Source organism: Rhinatrema bivittatum, chromosome 5 (assembly GCF_901001135.1).
Source record: "Rhinatrema bivittatum chromosome 5, aRhiBiv1.1, whole genome shotgun sequence".
In the NCBI taxonomy this organism is placed as follows: Eukaryota; Metazoa; Chordata; class Amphibia; order Gymnophiona; family Rhinatrematidae; genus Rhinatrema; species Rhinatrema bivittatum.
The window spans coordinates 212,266,301-212,290,892 of record NC_042619.1 but is presented as its reverse complement, the minus strand read 5'-3'; the positions used below and the strand labels follow the sequence as shown (position 1 = coordinate 212,290,892).

The following is a 24,592-nucleotide window of genomic DNA, read 5'->3' as shown; positions in this document are numbered from 1 at the left end:
TTGAATTCGGCCCGCGGCTGTCGGGCCGAAAACCGGACGCTCAATTTTGCCGGCGTCCGGTTTCCGAGCCCGTGGCTGTCAGCGGGCTCGAGAACCGACGCCGGCAAAATTGAGCGGCGGCTGTCAAACCCACTGACAGCCGCCGCTCCAGGCCAAAAGGAGGCGCTAGGGACGCGCTAGTGTCCCTAGCGCCTCCTTTTCCTCGTTTGCACCGCGTCGCCTAATTTAAATACTGGATCGCGCGCACCGGCGAGGGGCCAGTGCGCGCGCCGGGAGAGCGGGCGTTAGTCCGCTCTCCCACGGACTTTACTGGATCGGGCTGTATATAAGGGGTACGTATTCAAAAGCAATTTAGACGGATAATGGTCAGTTTTATGAAAAGAGTTAGTGACCTCCAGATACTTGATGAGTACCTGATGAACATCCAGGAATCTCAAAAATGTGTTACTGCTCTGACATGCTGTTCTATTAGTCAGCTGTTTTGAAATATTCCTTTTTATTAGTATGATTTTACTATTATGATTGATGTTTTTGTTGGGAGCGCTAGTTAGCAGTCCCTATCCAGGAGAGAGTGGGTGCCCTTGGACCACGGCTTGACTCCAGCGGAGGATTCCGGAGAAGCGCCGAGGCAGGCGAGGCGTATCCAAGTACAGGGGGACAGGCTGAAGACTCGAAGCATTCTGACCTCTGCCAAACCCAATGCACCAGAAGAGACCCAGCAATGCAATGCTGGTCTCTGGGGTAGCCCTCCTGCCACTTGATAGCCCTTTTGGACCTGCCACCTGGGAACGGCAGGAGACTAGGCACTTGGAAACTCAGACGAGACAAGGCACTTGGAGACTCAGGCAAGCACTACACCTCAGGGCGCCCTACACAGCCCTCCTGTGGGCTGGTCGCGGCCCACCCTGTCCCACTGCGTGTCATACATAACCTGAAGAGGCTGGTCTCAGACCACGCAGAGAGCAGGACAAGCGTAGGACTGAAGCTCAGAAGGAAAGAGGAATATGGGCAGCGCTTGAAGAAGGATCCAATCGAAACAGGGCTCCAATGACCGGGAACAGGACACCGGATCAGATACGGATTTACTCACAGGATGGTCATCTGGAGGTAGAATCTGGCGGGCGAGACAAGGCTGGGATACCCGGAGCCAGGAACTAGAGGATCAGGGACAACTGGACACAGGAATTGAAGTACTGGAACAACTGGAAACAGGAACCGAAGAACTGGAACATCCAAAGACAGGGACAACTGAAGAGAGGAACCAGAGAAGACTGGGACATCTGAAGACAGGAACATCTGGAGACAGTAACCAGAGAACTGGAACGTCAAGACACAGGACAGACAAGGATACAGGATCCGACGAGAGACCAGGAACAACGGACAAAGACAAGGGAGCTCCCACGAAGAACAGCAGACCTTGAAGGAGGGATGATGGACCTCAGAAGCCTCCTGGAATGATGAGATGGAAACCAGGAATCCAGGAGCAAGCAGACTCCTTGCAAAGGCAACGAGGGACTGGTGAAGAGCCCTTTTATAAGGCTAAACAGGCAACGAGGGAATGATGTCATTAGTTTGGGCCGCGGGGCTTTTCCCCGAAGAGCGGCGTGGCTGCGCACCTAAGGAGAATCTGGGCCAGGACTGAGTCGGCAGCGGAATCAGCATCGTCGGCGGTACCCAGGCCACGGAGGACAGAGAGAGGTGGCACTACTCCTGCTGCAAGAAGGACGGCAGTGGCGACGGCCTCTAAGCCGCACGGAAGCAGGAGACAAGAGCGGTTCCCTGCCACGGGGAAGGACCGGCGAGGCCTCGGCAGTGTCGAGTCGGATGAAGCAGCGGCGTCAGGCTGCAGGGCCTGCCAAGATGAGAGGCTGCTTGCAGCTGGGGCCCACGAGTAGCATCGTTACAGTTTTATAATTCTTGATTTTATCGCTTGATGTCTTTTGAGGACTGGTGATCTTTCTGTTTTTCCCTTGTTGCTGATTCTGGCTTTTTGCTGTTTCCAGTTTAGTTTTTGTTTGCATGTTTTTATTTATACATTATGGTCTTTTTATTCTGTACATAGTGAGGGTCTGTCTATGTTCTGTACATGTGACAGAGGTGAGGTATTCTGCTAGCGTGTATTTTCTGTGTAGGGATCCATAGCAGCCTGGCTTGTTTTGTTTTACTACTAGATCCATTGGTGTTTTAGAATCAGGTGTAATATTTGTAGTGTTGCTTTTTCATAGGTAGGATTGTTACTGTTTGAGTGCTGGCAGTTAGGGCTGTTTTGGTATGAGAGGTTTACAATATTGCAATTGAAATTCAGTTTACTATGGCTTTCCAAGGGCCAAACCCACTCCCAATGCATATTACCATAGGCCTAATTCCATATGGGTTGCAAGTGGTTTTTTTAAATTATTTTTTTGCACGGATTTCTGGTTGGCACTGCAGCAGCACATGTAAATATAATATACATGCTGTAAATGATATTTTTATTTCACAGAGTCCTCTCATGTAAAATCTGTTATTATAAATGCACAATTTTTAATTGTGTGTGGGGAGGGTGCAACCAGGGAGGAAGGGGGTGCAAGACTGTAAGGTTCTCCTAGGGTGCTTAACACTGATACACTGGAATGGAAGATATGATTGGTTCACAGATGACAGTGGAAGATGACAGAGGTGGGGGGAGAGGAGGAGGATTTGAGGGTGAGGGGGTTTCAAGAGAACAAGAACAGATGCAGCTGTTGAGGGGAAAGATAAGGGGCCAGACAGCTGGAGATGGTAAAAGGAGCAACTCAATGAGGGGGAGATGAAGGACTGAGAGGGGGCAATAGAGGAGAGAGTTGGCGAGGTGTAGGAATGGCACAGAGAACTGGAGGGACAGAAGGGGGATGAAATCTAGATGAGTGGATAGAGAGGCAGAGATAAAGAGAATGAAGAAAAGGGAAAGATCGATATTAGACAGAGGTGTCAGGGAGGGATTGAAGAAGAAAAGAGGAGAGAGAGAAAACAGAAAATGAACAGAAGAGGAAAGCAGTATAAAGAGATGAGGACCAAAGTGATTTGAAAAATAAAATGTCAAGACTGCAAGGGTAGATAAAAGCATTTTATATTCAGTTTAGTGAAATGAATATGTCAACTTTAGGAATGTGCAGCTCATTATATCTTTTATTTTGCATAACATAGGAAATGTGTTTCTATTTCTTTGGTGTTGCTTGCCATGCAGAGTCTGGCTTCTGGGGGTTTCCAGTTCAGTTTTTGAATGAAGGCTTATGTTGCCAGGATCTCCTTACTGGTTCAAATTGAGCTGGAAGCCCAAAGGAGCAGGAGAAAACTACTGGGGTAAAATAAACATGAAAATTAAAGCCTCCTCCATGTAACAGAATCTTCCAGCTCGTGGTGCTGTATGTTATGTTCAGAGTGAAGGCGCACATTCTCACTTGGTCATAGGTGCCAAATGGCCTGGCTATGGCTCTGAGAAGCTGTCCCAGGGCCTGCCAGGCTCTTGCAACACCTTCTGCCTCGATCGTAGCTCCTCCTCTTTTTTTTTTTAACTTTATTTCCCCAGACACATGTGACTTTAAAAATTCCTCATCAGCGTCCAGTATTCTTAAACAAGGGAGGGAGAGGGGCAAAAACTGGGGGAGGGGCGGGGGTTGCACCAGAGGGAGAGGATCCCAATCATCTTCTCTGGAATTCCCCCCTCCCCCCCGGAGCTAAGGATCAGTTCATGTCCCTGCTCAAATGAGGGACCACGTTCACCATCCGTTGGAGACAGAGAATACTGGCAGGCTGGTGACATCAGCAAGTCTGCTGATCTCTGTCTTCATATGCTGGTAGGGGTGCACAACCCATGTATAATGGACTGGCCTGACTGGGGGAAGAGTTAAAAAATGTTTACTGCATGCATTAAAAATATTAGACAATGGAGGTAATTTTAAAAGGAGTTACACGTGTAAATGTAAAATACTATCGTAGCAATTTTAAAAAGCTATTTTCATGCATATCGTACACTCACAATTAAATATCCTATGGACAGTTCAATGATAGATATTGTAGCAATTTTCAAAAGCTCATTTAGACAAGTAAAGTGCATTTACATATGTAAAACCCAATTTTAAGTGTGTTAATGCTTTTTAAAATTCATAGATGCCCCCTAATGTAATCCATTTTGAGTACCTACCTAATCACGAAGGGCGAAATACAAATCTCAAATTAAATTAAACATCTACAGAGATCACAAATACATTCAGAGATAATAGAAAAGTTATCAGGAATTCTTTCTGTAGGCATCCTTGTTCCATGACAGCGCTGCAGGTTTGCTGGGACTTACCTGAATTGCTCATATCCAATCTTATTGGTTTTTTCTATGTCACTGGCTGCAAACATCTGTTTGATTTCTCTGGATCTGGGCTCTCCTTTGGTTTTCAGCTTGTTTAGGATGATGTTAATGTTGGCTACAGGGAACTGATGGAAAACAAGATTTCCAGTAAGTATACGTAACGCATTGTGCAGCTTTCCCACTTCTCTACTCCCTTTTCTTTAACTATTACTATTTTTATCATTTGCTTAGGAAGTTGTTTAGCTTCTTTTTGTGCACTTGTTTTCTTTTTATGTCTTGCTTTGTCAGAGGAATGAACTGCTCAGATTTTTATCTGCACTGAGAGAAGATGTTCCCAGTGGCAGGTTGGGAAGGGAAGGGGGGAGGATCTTTGCATTTATTTTTTCCAGCAAAAATCTACCCAGAGAAAAAGCAGGTGCAAGTGACCCTGTATACTTGTGTTTTGAAAATTGGTGGAGAGCCCTGGGAGTAAAAAGTATGTCCAGTCTTTGTCCCAGGGCAAATAGTAAATTCTCTTTTAGAAAACAAAATGGAGACCTGATGATTCATATGTGCAGAAGACAGAGAATATGCGGGAGAGACAGGCGGGCCAATGCAATATCAGAGCGTTCAAGATTGAATGCCCACTCCCTTAACATGCACCAATCCATCTCTCCAGGGCGCCCAATGCTACATGCAAATGGGCTGCCTCAGTAAAAAAGAGGCGCTAGGGCAAACTGCACGCCCCTTGCAGCTCCTCAGCAGTGGGCGCCTGGGAGAGGTGACTGTCAGCCACTTAGGAAAATGGACGCTCAATTTTAGAGCATCCTTTTTTCCTAACCTGTCCGCCGGCACACTTTTTTTTTTTTGGGACATTTCTAGCTTTTTATTTCCTCCGACTTAATATCGCCATGATAAGTTGGAGGAAGTACAGAAAAGCAGTATTTTCTGCTTCACTGTACACTTTTTGGGCTCCTCAAGACTTAACATCAGCACCAGAACTGGTGTAAATTTTTGAGAGATAGCTGGATATCTTAGCCAGGCCTAGGAATGCCTAGGCCTGGCTTAGATATCTGGCAAAATTATCTGGCAAAATTTTTTATCTGGCAAAATTTTAATCTCAATATTCAAAAAGTTGGAATTTAGCCAGATAACATGTGGAAATCTTGAGATATGTCCAAGAGTTCATTTAACTTTAAATATGAATCAGAGAGTTCTGATAATGAACTATGGCTCTAAAAGAAATATGGAGACAAAGATATGAGAATACATGAAGTCATGGAAATGGTCTTGCTTTTGTGTTATAAAGGGTGTGAGAACATGTGCACTGACCAACTTAATGAGGGCCAGCCGCTATAGAGGCTTAGGGGTAGATTTTCAAATAGCGCGATTTGGCGTACTTTTGTTGGCACATCAGGCGCAAACATAAGTACGCTGGATTTTCATAGATACGCGCGTAGCCGCGCGTATCCGCTAAAATCCGGGATCGGCGCGCGCAAGGCTATCGATTCCATATAGCCAGCGCGCGCCGAGCCGCGCAGCCTACCTCCATTCCCTCCGAGGCCGCTCCGAAATCGGAGCGGCCTCGGAGGGAACTTTCTTTTGCCCTCCCCTCACCTTCCCCTACCTAACCCACCCGCCCGGCCCTGTCTAAACCCCCCCCCTTACCTTTATCGGGGGATTTACGCCTCCCGGAGGGAGACGTAAATCCCCGCACGCCAGCAGGCCGCTAGCTCGCCGGGACGCGACCTGGGGGCGGGTCCGGAGGCCACGCCCCCAGACCGCCCCGGGCCGTAACCACGCCCCCGGGCCCGCCCCCGAAACGCTACGGCCCGCCCCGAAAACGCCACGCGGATCGGGCCCGCCCCCTCGACAAGCCCCCGACATGCCCCCCTCGGAAAACCCCGGGACTTACGCGAGTCCCGGGGTCTGCGCGCGCCGGTAGGCCTATTGAACATAGGCGCACCGGCGCGCAGGGCCCTGCTCACCTAAATCCGCCCGGATTTAGGCGGATTTAGGCGAGCAGGGCTCTGAAAATCCGCCCCTTAATGTTTTATACATACAGGAAAAGGAAGCAAGTGGAGAAATTCCAGAAGCAGAAAGTGTCACAAAGAGTAGAATCTAAATAAAATTTAAAGAAAAAGTGAGGCCTGTGGTGATGTGAGAATTGTTGGATGAACAGCTTTAGACTGCGTGCATGCAATTGTATGATTTGCATGTTTGTAACTGTTGGTGAATCTGTGCCGGGGAAGTGAGAAGAGTAGCCATATAAGTGAATTTAACTGTAAAAACTGAAAAAGACCCAGATACTTTATTTACAAACTGAAAAGGTTTCCAGAGGATTCCCAGAAATGCAGCAAACACGTGATATAGCCAGCACTATATGCAAATATTATTCAGATTCTCTTGAAATTAGATATGAAGCTTTGAGTTTAACGATCACTAGAAGAATACCTGCCATAAATGACACGATTTGAAAGTTCATTTCTTTTCAAAACTGGAAAAGTGTGCTCCATGGCATAAACAGATTTTCCAAAGGTGTTCTTTACAGTGTGGGTGTATGTGTGTGCTCAATCCCCACTTTTTTTATTCTCTCTTTCCCTCCTGCTCAATCCTCAGCACGTTCTCCCCTCTCCCACTTTATCTACCCTTTATTTGAATTCCAGAAAGCATAAGACAAGCACAGAGGATCTCTGAGGGAGAGAAAGGAACTATAAAGCTGAACAGGAGATGTGATTGGACAGATTGGATGAGCCATATGGTCTTGATCTGCCATCTTGTTCTATATTTCCCTTAATGCCCCCCCCCCCCCCCAACACTCCATCATCCCTCTCAGTGTCCCCAACAAGCAATCTCCTCAACCTCTCAATATCAAACATTCCCCCCATCCTTAATTTTGACCCACCCCCACCCCTCCAGTCTTAATCTCCCATCTTGGCAGCTCATCCCCTTATTGCAGTAGAATAAGATAATAGCCCCCTTAGCCTCAACTCCCTATCTGATCCTCAGGCTCCCTCCAGCCTCAATTTCCGTGTGTGTGTGTGTATGTGTATATGTTTATTTGTGAATTCCTGCATTTTTGTGTGGGGCTTTCAGCTACTGCCTGCTGATAATGTGACTGATTGGTCAGTGAAAGACCTTCTGATATCAGACTCCTTTTATAGGAGGGAGTGTGCCAGACGGAAACCAGCTTTTTATGCTTTCCAATTGTGGAAATAATTCTGTAAAAGGGATCCATATCTGTCTATTTGGGGGCAAAATGAGTCATGCGCAGAAGGGACAGAAAATTGCTATTTTTGGCTCACTGGAAGAAAATAGGAATATCTCGGACAAGTTACAAAACTAGAAGCAACCAATCAGTGTTTTCAGAGAATGAATCCTTTCAAAAACATCCCTGTTGTTTTACTATAGGAGGCTAGCTCAGGTAGCTACAGGCTGCAGATTGTTGAAAGACAGGAAAAAAACCAGAAGCAGCTGATGAAAGATAGCACCTTCCAAGTCACTTCCTCCCATACAGACGTGGAGCGCCTCTAGGCACGCACATGACTCAGCCCTATTTAAAGGGCCCTCGGCAGGAAAACCACCGCAGTGCCCGCTGATGACATCACAGGCTCTCTACTATTTAAGGCCAGCTCAGACCAGCCTCAGATGCCTCGGCAATAGGTCAAACTCTCCTGAGTGGCCGATTGACTCGTTTTTCCTGGTTCCTGATCCTGCTTCTGTTCCAGTGCCTTGTCTTCGTGTTTCCTGTTCCTTCCTGTGGCTTCAGAGTTCCTGTGTTCCTGTCTTGTGGTTCCTTGTCCTTCCTCTGTGTCTTCCTGCTGTTCCGCCTTTCCTCCTTCCCCTTGGATTGACTTCTCATTGCCTTCTGGCTGCCTTGTGACTTCTGCTTGCTCCTCGTCTCGCCATACTCCACCTGATCTTGACCTCGGCCTGATCTCATCTCTGCTGTCTGCTACCTGCCCTGACCTCTGCTTGGACTGACTTCACTTTCTGCCTGCTGCCACTACCTCTTCTGCGATGAATTCTTCTCTTCATAGAGGCCCGTGCCTAAGTTCAGCCGACTCAGGCACCCGAGGGCTCAACCTAAGGGGAACGAGGGCTGGTACTGGTGAAGTTCCTATTGGGCCTCTGCTCCAGCCAGCTCCGCCTGCCAACGGTGAGGACTTGCAGGGCTCCTCCCTGCGGGAAGCGTCAACCTCACCTCGGTCCAAGGGTCCATTACCGCAACATGCATTTGTAGGCAAGTAAGAGAACTCTGCACTGTATGCAGACGCAAAGGGGGGAGCCAAGGTAGCAACTTGAGAAGAGGGTGGGGAGGGGTGAATAGTTTAGACCACCAGAGCACCTTAAAGAACATGGATTCAGCAAAGGGAAGTCTTGCCTTACCAATCTATTAGAATTATTTGAAGATGTAAGTACATCCAGACAAGGGCAAGCCAGACTATACAGTGTATCTGAGAAAGCAGATTTGCTTACCTGTAACAGGTGTTCTCCAAGGACAGCAGGATGTTAGTCCTCACACATGGGTAACATCATCAGATGGAGCCCTTAACAGAAAACTTTTGTCAAAGTTTCTAGAAACTTTGACTAACACACGAGCATGCCCAGCATGCCACTATCCACGCGTCCATGCAGGTCCCCTCTTCAGTCTTATAACAGAATTCGCGAAAAATAAAATAATAAACTGAAAGAAACCTAACTCTGTGGGGTGGCGTGTGGGTTTCGTGAGAACTAACATCCTGCTGTCCTTGGAAAACACCTGTTACAGGTAAGCAACTCTGCTTTCTCCAAGGAGAAGCAAGATTGTAGTCCTTTCAAATAGATGAGTATGTAGTTACAGGCTGCTCCCAACACAAGCTGCGTATAACAGTGCAAATGTGCACAACAATTAGAGCTGCTAGAACAAGGGGAGCAGGCCTGCACACCAAGAAAAGGCCCAGGTAGGAAGAGTTGGGTTTTCATGGCTGAAAAAGATTAATGGAGGACTGACTGGCCAAAATGACTGTCACGTCGTCCATCCTTGTCCAGACAATAATGAGAGGCGAAGGTATGGAGGGAACTCCAGGTTGCCGCCCTACAGCTCTCATGAATGGGCACTGGACACAAATGAGCCACCGAAACTGACATAGCTTGGACTGAGTGAGCCTTAATATGACCTTCAAGCTGCTTGGGTGTAGCAGAAGGAAATACAGTCTGCTAGCCAATAGGACAGGGTCTACTTAGATTCTGCGACTCCCAACCTATTTTTGTCGAAGGAGACAAAAAGCTGAGTGTTCTAAGTTTATACTATGCTATCCTTGCAAATGTATAATACAATTTCAAAATTCTAAGTATGTTTTCTTTGAGCCATCACAACTGCGTTTTGTTTTTTTTTTATTCTCATCTTAAGTGATAATCATAAACAGTGTAGAATGGCAATTGGGTAAATGTGATGGAAACCTCTGGGTTTTTTAAAATTTTATTTTCATGGATTATTTTGCTCCTTTTGTATTTCTTAGGGTTATCTCCCCCTCCCTTATTTCCTATGTATTTAGGGAGATACTTTACTTCTTTGTCACGTTATCATGAATGAGAAGATTGGATTTCTTGTCCCTTTATTGCTGTTACAAGATATATTGTGTTAATTTGAAATGCAATAAAAAATAAAAAATAAAAAAAAAGAACAGTTAAAAGCAAACAGAAAAGCAGCTGGGTTAGTATGGCAGGCTGCGTACATAAGGCATTGAAAACAATCATGGGCAGGTATAACTGGGTCAGTCTGGCAGGTCGATGGCAGCCGGACAGGTGTGCTGGCTGCAAGTGAACAATTTAGATTGATTGATTAATTAACAGAATATATATTGTAAACTGAACCTTAGATAGTCAGTTACGATGCATTATGATTTCCCTGTACATACCCAGATCAGGCCAAATTCCTGGGTTTTGCCTCTCCACCAGCATATGGAGACAGAGAAGTTTTGACCAACTCTACCCTATACACTGAGGTGCCACCTAAAGTCCGTCAGTATTTCTCTGTCTCCTGTAGATAGTGGAGGTGCAAAATCCTACAGTCTGTAGCTAGTTTCAAAAAAATGAAAAATAGAAAATCAAAGTGTGGTCAGGAATTGGGCTTATGGTTTGTTTAGAGTTGGTGTTATTTAAAAAAAAAAAAAACCAAAAAGAAGAAGAGAGCTTTCCATCGGAAGCCAGCAGGAGCAGTTACATTTAGCTTCCCAGAGGGTCCACAGGTCCTGAGGGGACCATCCCCCTAGTATTGAGGCTCGGCTGCATAGGGGTTGAGAACCCTTATCAGCACAGTCCCGAGTTGGGGGTGATACTGGGGAGCCCAGCTTACTCACCTCAGAACAATCAGGACCCATTTTCCTCCCGGAGTTGAAAACAGTAAGAGCGTTCCTGCGCTATTTTGGCGCCTGTTCTCCGCCGTTGCCGCCACAAAAAAAAAAGTTGTTTATTTTCCTCAGCCGGTTCGCAATGCCTCGAGGGGCAGCCTGTCATGCATGTGGGGATGCGCGTGCATGCCTTTTGTGCAGTGGTCTCTGTTCTGCCTGCCTCCCCGGAGGGGAAGGCACATCGGTGGCGGTTGGGGGAGGTGTTTCTCGGCTGTGACGGAGCTCAGCGACGTCCGGGCACTTGCCACCTCAGCCTGCAGGCTGTTCCCACGCTCACCATTTTGGCCACATTTTGTGCTGCAGCGCAAACCAAAGAGGGGGGAGAGATTTCCCCTCCTCCTCTTCCCCCGCAGCCTACAGCCCCTGAGGGGGGCTGCCCGGCAAAGGAATTCCCATTTCCCAGGGCCGATTGAGGAGAGCCCCAAGGGGGCATCAGACTCCTCCTCCTCCTCTTCGTTTTCATCCAAATTAATTTTGTTGCTGCATAAGGTCTTTAAGGCCAGGAGAGCAGCTCGGAGGCATTCAGGAGAGGGCCCTAAGGTGCGCTCAGCCCAGGGGACCAGTGGCTCAGGGAGTCAAGCGGTCAAAAGGTCCAGGCTTCAGCAGGAGTGGGGGATCTAAAGGCTAAGAGACCGCTTCGGCCCTTATCCCCCTATCTGTGGGATGATTCATCCTCTGAGGTCTCGGAGCATGATGATCAGGAGCCTAGCGGGGCACCTCATCAGGGAAGGGATCTCGAGGATGACCAGGACTTACCTCCAGCTTACGGGGGTCCACAGATTGTTGAAGGAGATGACCCAAAGGTGGTCCACCTGTTTCGCAGGGATGAGTTGGGCCCGCTAATTCCTGCGATCCTCGAACTGCATATTGAGACCCCTCAAGAGGATTCCCAAATGGGTTCCAAGGATCTTGTCGTGGTGGGTCTGCGTGGTCCAACCGAGTCCTTTCCCTTTCATCTTTCTGTTACGGACTTGCTGTTCCAAGAATGGGATACTCCTGATCTGGGGTTGAAGGTCAGTAAGGCGATGGACAAGCTATATCCTTTGCTAGAAGAGGCGTTAGACCTTCTCCACGTTCCTAAGGTGGATGCAGCAGTGTCTGCGGTCACAAAACAGACCACTATCCCTGTGACAGGCGCAACGGCACTCAAAGTTTTCCAGGATCGGAAGCTGGAGGTGTAGCTCAAAAAGATATTTGAGGGGTCAGCGCTTGGTGTCCGAGCTGCCATTTGTAGTAATTTCTCCTTGAGGGCAAGTCTTCACTGGGTTCAGCAATTGCAGAATAGCATTGCCCTGATGGAAGAAGAAGCGGTGCAAGCGGGGCGTCTGCAAGCAGCGGTCGCTTATAGTACAGATGCCCTTTATGACCTTCTGCGTACTTCAGCCAGATCAATGGTTTCAGCGGTATCTGCCCACAGACTTCTCTGGTTGAGAAACTGGTCAGCAGACGTTTCCTCCAAAGCTCAGTTGGGCTCTTTACCTTTTAAGGGAAAGCTGCTTTTTGGAAAGGATCTGGAGGTCATGATTCAATCCTTGGGTGAGAACAAGGTGCACTGCCTACCAGAGGATAGGCCAAGGGTGAGGGGCTCCTTTCCATCTCACTCGCGCCTAAGAGGAAATCGAAGATCCCATTCCTCCTGGTCTTCAGGATCTTCCTTTCGTCAGCCATTGGGAAGACAGCAGTCCTGATCTCGGTCCTTTCGAGGCCAGTGCTTCGGAAGACCAGGAACCCCGCAGTCCTCCAGTGGCGTCAAGTCCTCCCAATGATGTGAGGCCGGTCCATTCCTCTGCTCCAGTGGTGGGAGGCAGAATGTCTCGGTTTTACGAGGAATGGGCCACTCTGACTTCCGACCAGTAGGTCCTCAATATGATAAAGCATGGTTATGGGTTAGATTTTGCTTGGCACTTTCGAGATTGCTTTCTTGTATCCCAATGCTCGTACGTTGAGGAACGCCAGGCGGTATGAGACACGTTGCAGCGTCTCCTCAAACTCGGGGCCATTGTAAAGGTTCCTCTAGCGGAACAGCGGATGGGAAGTTACTCCATTTACTTCATGGTGCCAAAGAAGGAGGGCACCTTCCAGCCCATTCTCGACTTAAAAAGAGTAAATAGATGCCTTCAGATTCCACGGTTTCGCATGGAAACTCTGAAATCCGTCATTGCATCGGTAAGCAAGGGTGAATTCTTGGCATCTCTAGATCTCAAAGAAGCATACCTGCACATCGGCATCTGGTCCAACCATCAGAAATTCCTGAGGTTCGCCATCCTGGGAGACCACTTCCAGTTTCGTGCTCTGCCATTCAGCCTTGCCATGGCACCCAGGACCTTTACCAAAGTGATGATTGTAGTGGCGGCGCAACTCCGAAAGGAAGGGTTCTTTGTTCACCCATATCTGGATGATCGGCTGATTCGGGAAAGTTGGAGTTGCTTTGCCGCTAGGCGGTTCATTGGGTTCTTCAGCTATTGCGATCACTCGGCTGGGTGATCAACTTTGCCAAAAGCCACCTGATTCCTTCCCAGTTATGTCTCCATCTGCTAGAGGGGGGGCAAAACCCAGGAGTCTGGACTGATCCGGGTACGTACAGGAAAAGTGCAGTTTAATTTTTACTTAAATGATCTGTAAAAAAAGAGCTACAAGTAAGCTGGTCAGTTTTACAGATAACACAAAATTATTCAAAGTTGTTAAAACACAAGTGGACTGTGAGCTGCTGAAGAAGGATATTGCCAATCTGGGGAACCATGCAACTAAGTGGCAGATAAAATTTAATGTGGATAAGTGCTAAATGAAGCACATATGGAAAAATAATCCTAACTACAGCTACACAATGCTGGGGTCTGCATGAGGCATCATCACCCAGGAAAAGGATCATGGAGTCATTGTGGATGATAGTTTGAAATTTTTCAGCTCAGTGAGCAGCACTGGTCAAAAAAAGCAAATGGAATGTTAGAAATTATTTGGAAAGGAATAGAGAATAAAACTGAGACAATCATAATATCCCTGTATTGATCCATTGTGTGACTGCATCTTGAGTATTGTGTGCAGTTCTGGTCACATCATCACAAAAAAGATACAACAGAACTAGAAAAGTTACAGACTATATCAAGCTACATATCTGGGTTTAAAAGGGGTTTAGAAGAGTTCCTAAAGGAAAAGTCCATAAAGAATTATTAGCCAGGGTGGGGCTTGGGGAAAGCCACAACTTACTTATCCCTGGGCATGAGCAATAAGGAATCGATCTACTCTTTGAGATCTGCCGGGTACTTCCTAGTGATCTGGACTGACTACTATCAAAAACAGGATGCTGGGCTTGATGGACTTTTGGTCTGGCCTAACAAGCCGTTACGCCCGTAACAACGGGCTACATTAAAACGTTTTTCGGTTCGGTTTTCGGAAACGGCACACTTCTAGACTTCTCTCTCACTCTCTCTTCCCCTCTCTCATTCATCTCGGTCACTCATCTTCCTCCCCCTCGCTCACTCACCCCCCTTCCTCCACTCACCTCCCTTCCCTCCCCTGCCCCCACTCAAACTCCCTTCCCTCAGTCTTATTCACCCACTGCCTCCCTCCCCTCTCACTGAAACCCCTTCCCTCACTCTCACCTCTCCCCCCATTCTCACTCCCACTCCCTCCCCTTCCCTCCTCAGTCACTCCCTACCCTCTCCCAATCCCATTCCTCACTCTCATCCCCTCCCAGTCACTGCGCTGTGTGACTCACTCCTTCTCTTGCAGCACGGCACGTCTGTCAGAGCTCTCGACGTTCCTCCCGATCCAACTCCCTCCCCCCTCCCCCCTGATACTCCTTGTCCGCGCGCTGAACTCACACGGTTCTCGTCTCCATGGAGAGATGAACTCGCACCAGTTCTCGTCTCCATGGAGAGAGATGCATGGCACGTCGGTCAGAGCTCTGTTCCGCGCATGCGCAGTAGAGCTGCTCTCTACTGCGCATTTGCGGGCCGTCGGTCAGAGCCTATCCTCTTCCCTTTTCCTGCCATCCCCTCTCATCTTCCCTTTCCTTCCCCTCTCAGCTCATCCACAACCCCTTCCCTCTCCCTCAGCGCTCTTCCACTCCCTCTTTTTCTCTTCTCCACATCTTTACCCTTCCCACTTACTCACTCACATCCTCTTCCTTCCATCCGCTCTCATCTTCCTTTTCCTTCCTCTCACCTCATCCAGAACCCCTTCCCTCTCCCGATGTTGTCGCACCAGCGGCGAAGCAGCTCAGGTCCCTCATTCTTGCTGCAAGACGTCGGCCACTCGCCCGCCACCCCAAGGTCCCGTTAAGAGCGGCCCGCTGGACGGTGCAGACATGGAGATGGGAGGTCTCCGGGGGTCTCTCACACGCACCTCAATACCGGGTTCGTTGCTGGTCTGCCCGACGCTCCGATACCGCCGCCGCTGCTCCTCCCCGCTCCTTCCAAGGCAGCCCTCACATGGCTCCATTTCCTCCCAGCGCCATGTTACTCCGCTCTGACCGACGTACTCTCTCGTCCGCGCATGCGCGGTAGAGCTGCTCTCTACTGCGCATTTGCGGGCTGTCGGTCAGAGCCCATTTATATTGTAGATATGGCACATCTTATATTCTTATGCTTTGTGGTAACTAAGTAAATTAGGATACTGCTTCACGTTTGCTCTAGGTCAAGCTGTTTTGAGGGGCTTTTGGAATGGAGTGCTTAACCATATTCTGCAGCCTTTGACTGCCTCCTATAAGCACCACATGCCTATTTAAGGTCACACACACTCACCTCCATTGCATTGTTCTCCATGTAGATGAAAGCGTATTCATCAGCATCCATCAAATGGAAGATGTGACCAAAGAAATTAACGGTAGCACCAACAAACAAATCCTGAGCCGTGAAGTACACAGACATCTCACTCTTGAAGAGTTCCTGCCCAGGTTTCATTATACGAATTCTTTCCAAAAACTTCCCACCAATTACCCCTAGAAGAATATGGTTGTAAATAATTAGCAGTAATCAGGAGTTTCTTTAATTTTTTTATATCACCATTTGTTCTTACATAGTTCTATAACTGAATAAATATATTTATCCATCATTTCAGCTGTCTTCTGAGTGTTCTAGATACACACTGTTAATTTTTGCTCTTATGCTTCACCATAAGCATTGATATCATTAGCTAAGTTTATGTCCACTTTATTTTTAAAATATCCCCATGAGAGTTGCCTCAACTAGATCTAACAGGAGACCATTTCAGATCTTTTCTATGGAATCCTCTGTGCTGCTGCACAGTAACACTCACCGATGAAAGGAATTGGTTCACTTTCATGGATATCCTTCAAGATTGATGCCCCACACAGCGCATCCATTCTGAAGCTCTAGAGTTTGAAAAATTGCAAACCCTGCAAGAGGGGCCATACAAGTCATGTAGCTGGAGAAATGCAAATCACATGCAATGGCCTATGAGTCACTAAAACCCTCTGTGGGACTATATACTTATGAAAGCTGTCAGGCTCTAGTAGTCTTCCATGTGGAAAATGTGTTATGAAACAATGACCTAGTAGGAATAGTTTTACCCTGGAACTAATACACAGGGAGAAAGGTGAGTTATACCTTTCCTCATCTGGTCCTGGTGAAAGGGTACTGTTATACTGAGTAGCACATCTATCTCTTGCTAGTCTAGGATGTACCTGAATTTCGCTGCGGAGGCTCATACACTTGAATAGTATCATCACTGAGGAAGTAAGAAATGATGAACTTCCGATCCTTGTCAATAGGGTTGTCAGAAATAAGTCTTGCTAAATACCTCAGCTCATGACTTTCAAGACCAGACCTAATTTAAGAAGAGAAAAGACATAAGGCAAATACAGGGTGAGTGAAGATACATCGGCGAGGTAATAGTGAAAAAAGGAGGTGCTTTTTGAATAAGTTATGTAAGCCCAGACAGGGTTTCTTTTTTTTTTTTTAATTTTCTTTTTATTCGATTTCAAACAGATAACATTGAATCAATGTTTACAGTAAAGCACAGAAAGGATATAAATTCCAATATAAACGGCCAAAGGGCCCAATAACTAAAGAATAACAATTTTGTCTGTATAAGTATGGGTGGGGAGCAATCACATTAAACCAGTTTATGTGGAAATATTTTCTCTAAGAATAGGAACTGCATAGTGGCCTTACACCTTACATAAATAGCCAACACCTTCTTGAGGTTTCTTAGGAGTGTGAGTCTAAATACTGCCTTAGCTGCTCCGACTCCGTAAAGATGTATCTATCATTTTGAAACACAACTATACATCTACAGGGGAATCTCAGATAGAACTTGGCTCCTCTTGTAATTACTTCATTTTTCATCTGTAGGAAAACTTTTCTCTTTCCTTGCATCAATTTAGTAATATCAGGAAATATTCTGATTTGTTTTCCATAGAATTGTTGTTGTTGCTTACGGAAATACAATTGAAGTATCAAATCTCTATCATCCACCTGCATGAATGAAACCAACAATGTCGCTCTCATTTCAATGTTTGTCTCAAAAGAGTTTTCTATTATATCCGATAAATTATCAGCTGACTTCACATCCTGATCTTTTATATCCTGCTTTGATGGTAGATATAATATTTTAGAATCCGCAGGTATGTTTCTGTAAATCCTAATATATTAATTAGATAACTTTTGAGGAGATCTTTAGCAGACATCCATCTCATCCTCGGGAAATTAAGGAACCTCAAATTTGCTCATCTCAATTCATTCTCAAAGTAATCCATCTTCCTTGCCATAATAGTGTCCGATTTTATCAAATTACACTGAACCTCTTTAACATTTTTCACCTCTGAATCAATTGCCTTTACCTTTGTATCTATCTCAGTAATCACTTTTTCCTAGGACTGAACTTTACTCAAATTATCTTTCATTGTTGAAGTCAAGTCAGTTACAGCTCCATTCAAGGTTATTATAGCCTTCCAAATTTCCTCTAAGGTAATTTTTACCAGCATTTCCATAATTTTTACCGGCATTTCCATAATCGAAGGCAGCAGACTTTTTCGCTCCTACCTCAGAAGGGCGTCTCTCTCCTTCCGAACGCTGTTCCTCCTCAAACCGGCCCTTGGAGCCCTGAAAAAACAGGCTCTCTGAAGCATTCGGCCTTCCACTGCTACTTCTCAGGGCTATTGGAGTCTTCAGAGTCGCTTGTTCCAACAGTGTTCTCAGCTGTATCTCCCCCTCTCCTTCTGGGGGTCCCAATGGCGGAGTTGGCGCACCGGGACTAAGGGATGTCTCATCAGCCCTGGCGTCCAGCAGCTGCTCTCCACTGGTCTCGCCCGCGGCTCCTGCTTCCGGTCCGGGGTGTAATGATCTCCCGAAGGCCACCTCAATCCTTGGCTGTTTCATTGATACATTAGGCGTTGAGGTAAGATTTTCACGAATCTTAGCCTTGCGTTTTGTATGCGGCATTTTTTAGAGGAAAGTCTGGGGAAGCGGCCATCTTGCTTCCCCAGACAGGATTTCTAGAATAATTTCTCCAAGAATATTTATTCTTAAAGCACCGCTGTTTACAAGATAGGATGGAATTCGGTCCCCCAACACGGAACTGTGTTTCGCAAAATGCTGGATCAGGGAGGGCTTGCATCCTAATCAGCATAGAGAGATGCACCTATTCTGTATGAAAATTTCTATGCTGATTAGGATGAAAATCCTCTCCAATGCAGTGTTTTGCGAAACTTGATTCTGTTTTGGAGGACCGTACTCCATCTTATCTTGTAAACAGCGATGTTTGAGAATAAATATTCTTAGAAAAATTATTCTATAAATCCTGTCTGGACTTGTATAATTTATTCGAGCAGCATCTCTTTTTTCAAGAGAAAAGACATCAACACTGCAGAGAGACCTTACTGTAAGGTAATAGCCATTGTCATTACCTGCTCACTCCAAATAATAATATGGTAAAAAGATCATTTAGAGACAGTAGAGCTGTCAGGATTAGGTGTGTCCTGGAGGTGATGCACTTGGGTCTCAGAGAATGGGAGGGGGAGCAATTGGATGGTATCCTGCTCTAGACAACAACAAAGCAGTATGAGTAAAATTTATGAGAGACCACACTGGAGCATGATGATGTTGTGCCCTTCAGTCGCAGATGGCTGCGACCTTTGCTGCTCACCTCATTTTGCCCAGTAGCCTCAATTCTGGCCAAGATGGCCGCCTCTGCCTCTGCACTCTGACCTCCTTGGTGTTCCCGGGATGGTGAGGGCAATCCCAGTCGCCATCTTGAACCCAGAATGACCTAGGGCATACGCGCGCCTGCCTCCTTCTTGTGCACGTCATGGCGGGAACCTCGGGGGTGTCCCCTCCGCATGACGTCACTGCCTACGTGTATTTAAGCTAACCGGACTTTCCTACCTACGAGTTAGCAAGGATTCCATCTTGCTATTCCTTTCTCTGAGACGCTTCGCATCGCTGTACCGGTGTTCCTGGCTGAGTGACTCAGGTACCCACTCCTTGGGGGTGGGTCCCCACCTGTCGGAGAGCCTCTCCTGCCTGTTTCACCTTCTTCAGCTAAGTGAGTTCTCCTGCATCGGATCTCCGCTGCTGCTACTACGAATTCTCTACTGCATTGTGAGTACAAGACCCACTCTTCGTTATCTCATCTATCCTGCTGTGTGGGATCCTCGGGTTACCTGGCTCTGCGGACCACTACTGGATCCACGCTGTCTTGTGCCAATTGCCAACACCTACCTCTGGCATACCCCACACTGCGGACCACTACCAGAGTTACAACGCAAAAGCTATATCTGAAGCAAGTACTTTCAGAGTTACTCTGCCCTGAGGACCACTACCGGATTTATGCTGTCTTGTATCAGTTACTCACATCTGCCTCCGGCGTACCCCGCACAGCGGACCACTACCAGAGCTACTACGCACAAGGTTATCAAGAAGCAAGGATTCCCCGGGTTACCCCACTCTGCGGACCACTACCGGAGAATCCATCCCAGGACTTCTAATTCCAGGACTGAGTTTACAACCTGATCCTTGGGTTTCTCTTTGCTGTATAATAAATATTCTCTCACTCCTGTGTCTATCACTACTGAGACCCCGCCTGTCATGGAGAGTCCCCACAGTACTCCTCCCTGTGGGTGGAGTCAGCTCTCTCCACGACCCAAGGACCCACAAACCAAGTTAAAACATAACAGATGAATTCTAGGACAGAGTCATATGGTTGAATTCAAAGATAGGGTACACTGGGACATATGGCTAAACTCAGTGGCAGAGTTCACTCAATATGGATGAAATCTATAATGGTACAGTAGGACAGCATGGCTGACCTCAATGACAGGGTACATTGGGACAATTTGGAGGAATTATACATGCAGAAGACTAGTCAGGAAATATATCTGTCAGCAGCCAGCATATTAAATAGAACAATACCACCTTCAATGGATTTCATATGAGAAAAAATAATAGCACAAGAGAATGCAAGATTTGATTAAACCGGTGCTATCTTTCTGGGAAAAAAAATGTGCAGGCACTCATATACAGGATGTATATGTTTTTGAGGGACTATAGGGCAAATCAAGCAGATAGAGGAAAAAAGTGCTGGTATTTAGTATTTGCAAATACTGCATGACAAAAAGCCCTGAGTAAAACCACATTTATTAAAGTGCTAAATCAAACAAATGAAATCCCAACACGTTTCAAGAATAATCTGCTGCATTAGTGAAATATGTAGAGACTTTGCTTGCCCCAGTACTTTAATAAAAGGTTGTATACATTTCTGCCTTTTGCATCATTTTGGGAGTATAGGACTAGTTATTGGTTTAAGTACTAAAAGTTGTTTAGAATCTACTATGAGAGAATAGTCAGTTCAGAATGCTAATAGAGAAAATAGCTTGGGACCATGCAAGCTTCATTTTATAGAAGTCTTCATTTGGTTAGCTTGCCAAATTGTTGATTGTGTTATAAAATATTTGGCTAATTCATGGTAGAAGAGTCATAGTTATTACATAAACTCATCAATCTTCCCATCAAATATTATGACCTTCATCAGGAGAAAGATCATAACATCTGACCAAAACTTTGGTGAGCTTAGGTAGTTTTCACATATTCACTTTGAAAGAATTTTCACTTTACAAAGATACCCTACAAACAGCTCGATACAGTATCGTCCGGTCGAAGATTGCCCGTCTGTAACGTGCTGGGAGCGCACAATACAGACGAGTAAGGCCATCCAGCGATACAGTCTCCAGTTTCACGCGTCCTTAGCGCTTTGTAAAATAGACACATAACCCTTTCCGCACCCAGCATGTAAATGAACGAAAAAGCAGTATAATGAAGGAATTAGCTATTCCCCTCAGATACTGTAACGGGCGCTGATATTATCTCCTTAGGAACCCGCTGTTTTGCCGCGGCCTTAACGTGCTAGTTTACCGCCTCCCCCTAGGAGTTAGGACTGTGAGTCTAGTAACAAATCCATCGACACCGCTTAAGATACTCAAAAACAATAAAACAATAAGCCTGGCACCCTCCTTGATGTAGTACGTCCCGGATGCCCCCCCCCCCTCCCCAGCGCGCCCGCCACTACCCCTTTCATCAGCTGCATCCACCCATTATGCCCCTCACGGGCATGTCCCGCTTCACAGAGCGCTCCCACTCAAATCCGTTCATGGGTATATACCCTTTCGCCCCCCTCACAGCGCCATGCTACCACTGCGATCCGGCAGTCCCGTGAGGCCTACAAAAAAAAAAAATCCCCGGCTCCCGCGCCCCGGCACTGGCCCGCCGACTCTACCCCCCGATCGGGAGGAGGGGGGTAGAGTCGGCGGGCCAGTGCGGGGGCGCGGGAGCCGGGGATTTTTTTTTTTTTTGTAGGCCTCACGGGACTGCCGGGTCGCAGTGGATGCAGCTGATGAAAGGGGTAGTGGCGGGCGCGCTGGGGAGGGGGGGCATCCGGGACGTACTACATCAAGGAGGGTGCCAGGCTTACCGAACCGCTGCTATTGCCTCTGCTCGCAGGTCTATTTCGCCGGCTTGCTGCACGCTTTCGCTTTGCTCGGCTCTGCTCGGCTCTGCTTTTTCTCCTCTCCCCGTCTGTCTTCGCCGCTGTGCCTCACCTCCTCCCGGAGCAAGGCTGCTTTCGCGCCCTGCTCCGGGAGGAGAAGAGACACAGCGACGAAGCAACAAAGACTTTTCGTGTTTTTTACACTTCCTGGTGCCTGTCATTCCAAATGTCATTTGAAATGACATTTGAAATGACAGGTACCAGCGCACCCAGGTTACTGTATAGGCGCTGTATTAAGCGCCTATACAGTAAAATGGGTTACGCGGGCATAACCTTTCCCTAACGCTTTAAAGCCGCGGCATGCATTTGCATGCAATTAGAAGAGAGTTTCGGGGAGTTAGTGAAGAGAACTGTGCGTGCGGGGAGGAAGGGTGCGCCTGACACTGCCGCACTGTTTCTACCGCGGCCTTACTGTATCGACCTGTTTGTTGTTGCCTTCAGTTGTACATGGCGGTTTTATGCACATAAATCGCTATTCTAAAACTAAGCTGGACTTAGCATGTGCAATGGTGTGCATGTACCATCACATGCACCAGAGAGGCATTCGGGGGGGCAGAGTCAACGTTTATGCACATTCTTTTTTTTATTTTAAAAAGTGTGTACATAATGAGTTAATGCACTTCCAGAGATGAGGTGTAACTTTCCATGAATGAAGGTGTGCGTGCACTCGGCCAATCACCCAAGGATTTTCAAAGTGAACTTGCGGGCGTTGGTTTGCTTTAAAACTACTTGCTAAAATACTACTATGCAGGTGGTTTGAATACCTGTCTTTCTCTATAAACTTCTTGAAGTCTTTCTGAGGTGGTTTGGGCACCATGCCTAAGCAGGAGCAAAGGGAATCTTCTTCAGAGCCAAATCCAGTGTAGGGCGGAAATTTCCTTTCTGTCTTTTCAGAAGGAGAAGCCTTGTATAGAATTGGCGTAAAGTCCTCTGTAAAAAAAAACCAATAAAAATACACAAAACATACATTTATACACAAAAAGTCTGATTAAGATATTGTTTCTTTTGGTTGTGGTCATCTTATGGGAGGTTACAATTTTAGATCTGCAGATTGTGGTAGATTGTAGCACAGATTGTGCAACATTCATCAGTTGCTTCTTAAGTTAGTAGAAACAAAATTGCCCACATCATGTCAGTTTCATGACTCATAATCAGGAAAATTATCGAATAATCAATTAATGTGAACATCCTTACCATCCTGAACTGAGAACTTTAAAACAATAAGTTTGCCATTTTGAGCAACTTTGGCATAAATACAAAGCAATTAAGAGTAGAAAACAAATGGATAGCAGCCAATAGGCACTATCAGTCTGAAATACCCTCCTCAAAGAAAAAATACATCTCCAAAAAAATCAAATCAGCAGATAATTGTCCACGGCAATTATTTAATACCGTTGCCAATCTTTCCTATCAGCTTGCTCCTCTTACTCTTGCCAGTTCTTCTGCTGATGGTTTTGCCACCTATTTTCTAAGTAAGTTCAGTAGTACTATTTGCATGGACTTCATATCTGATAACTGTGATTCTCAACCATCCACAATCTCTCAATTTTCAACTTGTCTTCAGCTGCCAGTATCAATCTATTTCTCAGATCTATCCATCTCATTATTTTTCAGCTGGAGCCCATGCCCTCACGGTTTATGAAAAATCCATCCTTAGCTTTAGCCAAGCATATTTCTTCCATTGTAAATGCTTTTCTAGTTTCAGGCCTCCTTCTACAACAGCTTAAAGTGGTTAGACTTTATCCCTTACTAAATAAACCATCCTTAGACCCCAATGTTTTAGCTAATTATAGACCAATTTCCAATCTCTAACATTATTGAAAAGGTCACCTTTGATCAACTCAGTGATTTTGTTTTTAAAACCAACATTCTACATCTATCCTAGTCAGGTTTTTGAAAGAGGCATAATATCAAGTCTGCCATACTTACATTGACTAACAACATTAGAGTTCAAGCTGATGGTGGCAGGGACACCATCTTTGTTCTGTTGAACATGAGCGTTGCCTTCGACAACATCGACTGAGAACTTCTCCTTCTACGTACAGAAGAGATCAGTATTGTTGATGTAGTTCTGTCCTGGTTTTGTTCCTATCTCCATGAATGTTCATTTCAAGTTTATCAGAACCAGCATCTCTCTGACCTTATATTATTACCCTCTGGTGTCTCTCAGGAATCTGTTCTGGCTCCACTACTCTTAACATTTTTCTTTTCCTGTTAGCTACTCTAATTCAAGGCTTTGTGGATTTAGACCTTTTTATGCAGATGACATCTAGATTACTGTTTTGTGAATACAAGAACTTCTTTCTCACTGATTTCGATAAGTGTTTAGACCAAGTGGACAAATGGCTCTTCAACCATAGGTTGAAGGTCAATCTTCCCAAATCTGATGCTCTCTGAATCAATCAGCAAAACACTGACCAGACTTTATTTCCTGTACTGTTTGGCACCCCTTAAGAGTGTCGTTACTGCACTCAGTTTTCAACTCAAGCTAAACTAATGATGATTCCATATATTTCTAATAACATCCAAAAATCTGTTTTCTTTTTCTATTATATACATCGCTTGTGTCTGCTGCTTGAGCCTTACTCATGTATGCATTTGTGATCTCCAGAATCAACTATTGCAATTCCCTCCGCATTTGTCTCCAGAATTCTCAACTTAGGCAACTACAGTTGCTCCAAAATACTGCCACTAAGGTCATTTTTGATTTCAAGAAATTTAGTCATGTGGCCAATACTATAGGCACTTCATTGGCTACCCGCAATCTGTTGGATCAAGTATTGTTAGGATTGTGGACCCTTGCATTGGGGTGAATTTGATACACCCTACAGGGAAGGTCCTATAGGTCCTCATCACCAACTGGCAGAGCAGATGATGCAGAAACTGAACTGGAGCTTCG

At 46.1% G+C, this 24,592-nt stretch overlaps 1 protein-coding gene across 1 annotated transcript in view; it reads right to left on the bottom strand.

The window, feature by feature from the left end:
• Nucleotides 1-24,592, bottom strand: part of EFHC2 (EF-hand domain containing 2) — a 161,244-nt gene that overhangs the window by 11,671 nt on the left and 124,981 nt on the right. The window contains exons 8-11 of the mRNA XM_029603120.1: nucleotides 22,458-22,623; nucleotides 16,337-16,479; nucleotides 15,435-15,631; nucleotides 4,313-4,446 (exon numbers count right to left, since the gene is read on the bottom strand). Coding sequence (XP_029458980.1) covers nucleotides 4,313-4,446; nucleotides 15,435-15,631; nucleotides 16,337-16,479; nucleotides 22,458-22,623 — 640 coding nt within the window. The remainder of the gene's footprint in view (nucleotides 1-4,312; nucleotides 4,447-15,434; nucleotides 15,632-16,336; nucleotides 16,480-22,457; nucleotides 22,624-24,592) is intronic.